Genomic DNA, 8,552 nt, shown 5'->3' with positions numbered 1-8,552 from the left:
ACACACTCGCTATAATAATAAATAGTACCTTTAGTAACAACATTCATATTAAAAAAAGCACAATAAAATACCTTAAGTCTACTAATGTACACATTTCAACAACAAAATATTAAGATTTTTACATCAGATTTTTCGCTCATTGTTAAGTTAAATCGCAGACATGTACACAAGCTGATCACATGTTTTAAGTTAGAACAAGTACGCCCATTTTTAAAATGATACAAAAAAAAAAAGGGAAAAACAACTGAGAAGGGCCTTTTTCATCTGGCGCCGCTCGACAGGAGGAATGTAAGCACAGTGAAAACAAAAGATTGTTTGTGTTCTGTATCAAAGTGAGATTCTTCAAAAAGGGACTACAATTGCGTTCATCTTTTGACCTAAGACTAAAAACAGCCCAACTGCTCGCCTAAATAATCAGAATAATTTGCATTTTCTTTGGTGTCGTAGCACAAAAACCTGAAGCCCCTTTGGGTCACGCGCCGCCTCGTCTCTGGCATCTGACAGCACAGCGCCCCTTAGGCGAAGTTGTTGTTGTGCTCGATCCGGGTCACCATGGTGGTAACCAGTCGCTCCAGCTGCTCCGCTCGCTGCTTGCCTGTCTGGAGGACCTCCTCGTGATTGGCTTTCTCCTCGCTGTCATAGTCCATCACCGCCTGGTTGGTGATGAGCGAGAGGGCGAAGACGCGCATGCCGCAGTGGCGTGCGATGATCACCTCGTGGACTGTGCTCATGCCTGAAGAGAAAAACGATGGCATTTAAAATGAGACGCCAACTTGGCCGAGCTCTGATTTTTGTATCAACAGAAGAAGAGCCAGAGCTAATGTTGCTAACATTGCTAGCTTCATTCTAGACCTTTGTATCAAGCCTCATCACTTTTTCAAGTCTCAATATGTGACACAAGAATTAAATACTGGCAAACAATGAGTATATATTACATAATACAGCTTTAAATGGCTGTGATATGAGCATGCTAACAGCTAGCCCCAGGCTGGAAAACCTCTTTCTACCACCGACTAAAACGCCTGTGCTAGCGGTGTAAACACCAACACTACCCTGGCAGTTTGGCTATCTGCACGGCTAACTGAACTAACAAGCTAACAATAGCTATAGGCAGATTTTTGTTGTTTGTGTAATTCATGGAAGCCGATATAATGCAGCTTTGAGCATGCAAAATTGTGAATTTCTTCATACTTCAAACACCTCCAAACTGCAGCTGCTGTTAGCTGGTAAGCTCAGTGTTGTACTTTCGGACCACTATCTCTTGAGCAACAAAGTGGCTAGGGGCTAGCTGGTTAGCATGCTAAAATCAAAACAGTATTTTGGTTTAATATTTAATGTCAGATGTTCTGTTATGGTGGCTGATAATAGTGTTTAAATCCATGACAACTACTTACCAACAGCATCAGCGCCCAGTTTGTGCAACATACGGCACTCGGCAATGGTCTCGAACGAGGGTCCGCCCAGCACGCAGTAGACTCCCTCCTTCAGGAAGTCCGCGTAGCCGAGCTCCTGCCCCACGTCCATGGCCAGCTGCTGCAGCTCTCTGTCGTAGGCGTCAGACATGCAGGGGAAACGCACGCCGAACCTGCGAGAGGAAGGAGGCGAGACACGGATGGAATGTTTAGTTTATTTATTTTAAAAACTCTTCCCAGCATCCCCTCCCCCGGTGTAGGAAACTGATCCCACCCACCTCTCGTCGTTGGGTCCGGAGAGCGGGTTGTTCCCAGCGAAGCCCGGCATGTTCAGGTGGTCTTTGATGATCATGATGTCCCCCACCTTAAAGTCCTGATTGAGGCCCCCGGCTGCGTTGGTCAGCATAACCGTCTCCACGCCGAGCAGCTTGAAGATGCGTATGGGCAGTGTGATCTGGAAACGCACACACACACACACAGCATGAACATTAACATTACATACCCAGCCAGGGTTCACTTTGGTTTTAAAGGATCCTTCAGGCAGCGTGACTGGATATGGAGCAGAACGGATTTCACAGTAAAGACTGCCAGACAGTTGCAAGAGTTCAAACTCAAACACACACACACCTTCTGGATTGGGTAGCCCTCGTACAAGTGGAAACGCCCCTGCATGCACACACACGGCCTCCCCTTCAGGGTGCCGAACACCAGCCGCCCTGCATGCCCGTGCACTGCAGGAAATGAACAAAACACAAACCAGTCAGTTAAAAAAAACCAACAGTGAAGGGAAAAAAAAAAACGGTCGACAAGTGTCGTCGCAGAACTCACCGGTGCTCTGGGGAAAGTTGGGGATGTCCTTGTAGTTGAAGGCAACCTGGTCCTTTAATATGTCGGCCAGCCCTCCGAGGCCCGAGCCGCACACGATGCCCACTAGGGGTCGGATGTCCGTCTGGGCCATCAGCCAGTCAGAGGTGGCCTTGCAGTCCTCGTAGCTGAAGCTGGGTGACATGGGGAGAGGGCGGCGGGAGGGTTAGGACGACCATCAAATGGGAATCAATACGTTAGAGCTCGAAGTTTGACTGATATGTGGATAAGAGTCAGAGAGACGATGCGACACTTAAAGACACCTTCCCTCCTCGCCTCTCTTTGCCTCATAATTCCCTCTTCTAAGAAGCCTAATCTGTTACTAACGAGGATCTTGACTTTTGATGAGGCACACACACACACACACACACACACACACACACACACACACATTCCTGCAGAGTCACAGCAGTATCACGCTCCTCATGTGCCTCAATGTGGACACGGGCACACTTTCCCTTTTTCTTTTTTTTCTAGTCCGAGGTGAAATATTACACTTGCTCACCCCCAACACATGTGACTCATCTGCTAGTGTGACACTAGTTCACCAACGCAGGCCTGGATGAATGGATATGGCCCCTGTCTGGGCCTTAAAGGCCGGTCGCCTATAAATACATGATGTAGAATGAAACTTCAAAATAAGAGCGGTAGTTTGATGATGAAGTCAGATGAGTAGAAGAAGAGCATCAGCAAACATGTGCTTTTAAATCCAAGAGAGAAAGAAATCCATGTAGGATCCCATCTAGGAATAAATGAGCCCCCCGACACACACTCCCCTGGCCACCTGCCAAACATTCCCGGTATATTTATGACACGCTGTCCCGACCTGCCCATGAAGAAGGGGCCCATGTGTTCATCGGCATGGCAGGAAGGAAGGGAGAAAGGAAGGGGAAAATCTGAAAGTACAGCATGTTCAAGTGCACTCACCCCTTGTTCGCGTCTGGAAACATGGCAGAAAAGTTGGATGAGTGTCTGAAAAAATTGAGATCCAAAAAGTGGGAGAGGCGTTCAAATCAGAGCCGAGTCGTTAAAGAAAAAAGAAATCAAATGTTCAGAAGCACAGAAGGAGGTTTTTTTTTTTTTTTTTTAGAAAAAAAAATGTCTTCTCTGGGGCTGGATTCCTCTCTTGTTCCTCTCTTGTCTGCTGTGAGTAAGGCGCAGTCTCCGGCTTTATTATAGGCGCAGACTCCCCCTCCTCCCTCCTCCTCCTCCCCCCCTCAGAGTGACGCATACGGCTGCTGCGGCCTGATTGGCTGCCCGGACACACCTTCAAAAAGCAGGAGGGAACTGTCAGAAGTGGAGCTGCCCTCAGGTCTCATCCCACTCTTTGCTCTCTCTCTCTCTTTCTCTCTCTTCCTGGCAGCATCCTGCCTCCACCAGTCAACCTGTTTCTGACGTGATGCAATGTGCGCTCTCTGCGTCACGCATTGTGTTTTGAAAACGTCACGTGTCGGAGCTCTCCCGGTCGGTCTGTGTTGTGTTGCTTTTGTCCCCTCGGATTGAAAACATCGACACAGGCTGAGGTTTGAGCAAAGTGCATCACAGTGTCAGGAGCTGGTTGCCCAAGAGCGGATTTATTTACGAGCACGAGTGTCAGGCAGTAATAAGTACAAAAAGTCACGCAAAGATAAAGATATTGTGTTGATGTTGATTGATAAGAGTCTGATATTAAATGTAATTAAAGGTGCAATGTGTAGATTTACGGACATTTTCTTTATGTCTAAACAAATGAAGTAAACTAAATAAACAAACCGGACCTTAAAGGACAACGCAGTGCATACTGTTTTACTTTGTTTACATGTGGCGGACCCTGCCACATTGTAACTTCAGTGTTCTGGGGACCTTGTTTCCCTCTGAGAACAGCTTGTTTATTCACTTGTGTTTGTATTATCGTAAACAGTAAAATTCTGAGTTGGAATTCTACTTTGACAAAACTACATAATGCCCCTTTAAGAGGTAAAAGTAAAACATGTATTTACATTTATATACAGTTTACATACATATGAGATTATTGGATCCAATGTTCAGCATTTTTCAGATGATGAATTGATTCGATACATGTTGTGGAGTAAAAAGTACAATATTTGCCACCAAGTATCAGAGAATGGAAATACTCCTCAGAACTGTGTTAGATCACAGTACTCAGGTTTTCATATTAATCAACAGGCCCATTTATTTTGGGGTTTGCATCTGTGGCACAACGGGGAACAAGACCTTTGCACCCTGGGCTGGAAAAACATAGTCATTATCAACATCTCTCTACATTTTGAACCTGTTTAATCTACATTTTTATTGCAGATTGCAGATTTGAGCAGATTTCACTCCCGAACTCTGTCATTTTTTAAAAATCGCTCACTTGAATGATGTCTTTAAATCGTGGTCAGTGACGTGAGTGCTTTTCACATGCAGCCTCTATTGACAGGACCTCAGCTGTTTGCACGGTTGGCGGCTCAATACCTCCTGTATCTGTGTCAAAGTGTCCTTGAGCAAAAGAGACTGAACCCTTGCTGAGATGAACGAGGAGGAAAGAGAGGCTGACTCTGGAGCGATTCAGACAAAAACAGCATATGAACGCAGCTATTTGACTTTTTAGATCCATCTATGTGTTGATGCGTCGTTTAAAGAAAGGTATCTAAAATGTCAGGGAAATTGATTGAAAAGACATTTACCAAAAAGACACACCATGTCGATGCAGTTTGAACCACACTAACAATAATATGATGGACACACACGGCTTAGAGGGGGCCGACAAAAACACCTCAGTGGAACAACCTTGATCCGTCTTATCTGTCGGTTACTTTTTTTTTTTTTTTTTTTTTTTACAACAGGTGCATTCTTCCAGAAATCGTCCTCCACACCCCCCTCAGCTTTATCGTTGACAGTAACAGTAAGCTCACTGACACATCCCGCTTACAGCACGTGGGCATCGTAAACCAAGTGTGATTTACAGCCCGGCGTGTCGTAAAGCAAACACCACATTCCTTTGATCGGCTCGTCTACGGCTCGCCGGCGCGCTCGTGGGACGTGTTCCAGACCGAACGCAAACACAAGAACATCATCGCCCGGGGAGGGAACGTCCTGTCATCGGTGCGGAGGACAGGGCGGGGAGCAAAGGGTGACACGGCGGAAAGCACACATCAGCGGATCAATCAAAAGCATCAGTGAGAACACTCCACCGCGGGTTTACATGTCCATTCGACCGAGCAGCGCGCAGCCTCCGTGGGCTGATTCGGTGAGAGGAGGAGGAGGGGGCTACATGGGCAAAGTAGGGTCAGTGGATGAAAGTGCGGAAAAGTCAGGTTCTTTGGACGAGACTCAGATGTCGTCCACAGTGTGACCTTGGCAGAGGTTGTGGCCTGATTTACATGCCTCACTGGATTCACGGCCTACATTGATATCATAGCTCAAAAGAGAAATACCACGGCCTTACACCTCTGTAGTGTTCACGGTGTTCAGGGTCGCAAACACCTGAGAGTGCCAGAAACTTGTGCAAGAAGAGCTATTGCTGCAAACTGACGAAGCTTACATAACACCTCCCAACCCCACCCTTTTTTTTGAAATATTAGCACAGGGATTGTAAAATGTATATTTGTTAATAAAGGGTGCAGTGTATTCACAAACAAACGGCAAAAAAAAAACAACACATCCAGCGAGAGTCGCCCCGTCATCGTTACGCAATCCAATGACTGACCTTTTGACTCGGTTTGCTAATGTCGGATTACGGCAGGTAAATAGAGACACAAGACCACCGAAGGCTTTGCAAAGTTTAACACCAGCCATAACATGGCGGGGGGGGGGGGGGGGGGGGGAGCCCACGCCACAACATGCAGTCGTTGGACCTTGAGTTGTTGTTTGGCAGTGACACAGAGGAGGACAGTCGTCAGCCTCGGTGCTTGTTATGACTTTCTGCCACCTCTGTGTTTGGGTTCTGTCTTCTTCATATCTCGTGTTCTTTTCCAGGGCAGCTGTTAACCTTTTCTGATAACACGGGGCGAGTTGTTGACCTATTGACCTCTACTCTCCTCCCCTCGTTTATAGCTGACACGCCTTTGGCTCAGCCAATGATTGGAGGCCATCTGACTGCAGCCCGACGGCCTACTGCGACCTGTTTACCTGGTCAACCCAGAGAAATGGCAATAAAAATGTTCCTGGAAGTTCTCATAACGCTGGTAGCAGCAGAGGTCACATGGGCTGTCTGGTGTGTGGTGCTGAATTTTGTGTTTGCCTTATGAGTTGGTTTTACATTCATTCACATTCATTGAGACCCTCTTTAAGTAAAATGTTGAGGGTTTCTGACTGAAACATCATGACATAGTTTTTCTTCATCAATTTTTTTCTCCTTTGTTTTATCATGCTGTAAAAGTTCGTCATGTAAAAGATCTCGATGGTTAAAAACCCCCAAAGTCCGGAACAACGGGAAGCTCTTCTTTCCCACAGAGAACGCTGCTCCTGAAACGCCTCGACAGTAGTCCCGCCTTCAATTTTGTGACTTTGTGACATCACACTGCAACACAACGTCACACGTTCGCATAATCAATGCTTCAATTGTGGTAGAAAAGAAGCTAACTGGAAGCTGAAAACTCGACAGTGAGCGGTGCTGGCTCAGTCACGCATCTTGATTTGCATTTCCCACCAATCATCTGCGTTTGACGCAGTTGGTTAAGGTTGCAGAGCGGACGCAAGCTGAGGTTTTTTTTTCTCACAAAGACAAAGGCAAAGACCTGACCCGAAATCATGGGCTTCGGACACAAGACGAGCAAATCCTCTGTAAGCTGCTGTGACTTCATGAGATCGCTTTCAAGATGGTCTCACATGTCCGCTGAAGGGTCAGTCATAGTTGGATTGATTGGTTCTTCCTCCTGCTGTCAAAATGGGAATTGATTTCCTTCAGCGGATAATCTGACTTTGTCAGTTGCAGAAGCCACATGAGTAAAGGATCAATACCCAGTGGTTAAAATGGCCATATTCTACACACAAGCCAAAGGTCTTTCATGCACACAACAATGTGGACTCTTTTACTTCATAATCACAAAGCTTGCCAAGATCTGCTGACTATTACCAGCGGTGTCAGTGTGTGTCGCTGTGGCAAAAAAACCTTTGAGATGGCGTGTTTTATCTGTTGGTTGTGGACAGATTTTGTCAGCGCAACAAAGTCACAACTGTGCAAAATGCAGAGACCAAACTTTACAGGTGTGTTGGCTGACATCAGAATGAAGGGGGCAGGGGGGTACCGCCACTTTACGCCTCTGGCCCTCATTCATGGTCCTGGAAACACCTTTAGAGTGCAAGTCCCGAAGAAGAGTGCCAAGTTTTGAAGGCACTTTTGATCTGTGTCCAGGTGCCTTTATTCATCAGTAGAAGTATTTTTTCAGCTAATCCAGATGTTAGCAAATGAGATTTTGGATTCTTGAAGGAAATCAGCTCTGTTGCTTCCATTTCATGGTACAATAACTTAGTTTGGCGAGATAATCCTAACAGATGAAGACCACTTTATTGATGCTTGATGTGTAAATGCCATCACATGAGTAGATGAGTTTTCGGACACTATCGTAGCACAGAAGCCAACTTGATTCTTGCGCAAAATACTGTCTGAAACTTCAAAGGTGGTTAGTTGCGATCAAAGTACCCATAAATACTGATGTAGTAATGCGCACATTTTAAGATCTTCTGAAGAAATCCCAGTTCAAACGCAGCAGATCGCACATTCGCTGCAGCGTATATTGCCAGTTTCTCCCTTTCTTCTGTTTTGCTGACTGTATTTTGTACTGCTCCCTCTGGCCCGCTGCGGCAGAAGCCCTATAAAGATAACCTCTATTGTATTTCCGATAACACAACGTTAAGTATAATGACAGCTGAACTATTCCGGCTGCTTGTTCTCATGGTGACTCAAGAAGTGGCGTAAACCTGCCGACTTAACCCAAAAAAACAACTCCGGTACTCTATGTTCGTCATCTCCCCGCTCACCTTGTGTCCTTGTTCATGTTTTCGAAGTGCTTATGAAATAACCTACATAAAGCAGCAGCGTACAGCACATCTGAGGTCGTGCAAATAGTTTGTGGTTTTTTTTTTTACGTCCCCCCCAACTAAGACCTAAATCTGCCTTTCTGGCCTTGACACTTTTCTAGACCTGTATTTGAATTGTCCGCTCGTCTGTTGATCTCATGGGGACGGCTTGTTTGCAGGAGGTTTGAGCGCAGCGCTGCCCGATGCCCCACTTTCAAAATCACGAACAACCCTCTGGAAATGACATCCACAGCAGTTACAAAGGCATAACTC

General features: G+C 46.0%; 1 protein-coding gene across 1 annotated transcript; it reads right to left on the bottom strand.

The window, feature by feature from the left end:
• Positions 1-434: 434 nt before the first annotated feature.
• pnp5a (purine nucleoside phosphorylase 5a) lies at positions 435-3,435 on the bottom strand. The gene is made up of 6 exons (XM_037113348.1): positions 3,204-3,435; positions 2,241-2,410; positions 2,040-2,143; positions 1,691-1,866; positions 1,395-1,585; positions 435-733 (listed from the first exon to the last, which is right to left on the bottom strand). Exons 1-6 carry the CDS (start codon positions 3,224-3,226, stop codon positions 516-518), a joined length of 882 nt encoding a protein of 293 aa, XP_036969243.1. The 5' UTR covers positions 3,227-3,435; the 3' UTR covers positions 435-515.
• Positions 3,436-8,552: the final 5,117 nt, after the last annotated feature.

This window comes from Acanthopagrus latus, chromosome 10 (assembly GCF_904848185.1).
Source record: "Acanthopagrus latus isolate v.2019 chromosome 10, fAcaLat1.1, whole genome shotgun sequence".
In the NCBI taxonomy this organism is placed as follows: domain Eukaryota; kingdom Metazoa; phylum Chordata; class Actinopteri; order Spariformes; family Sparidae; genus Acanthopagrus; species Acanthopagrus latus.
Note: the sequence above shows the minus strand (reverse complement) of the source record. Positions and strands in the feature narration are given on the sequence as shown.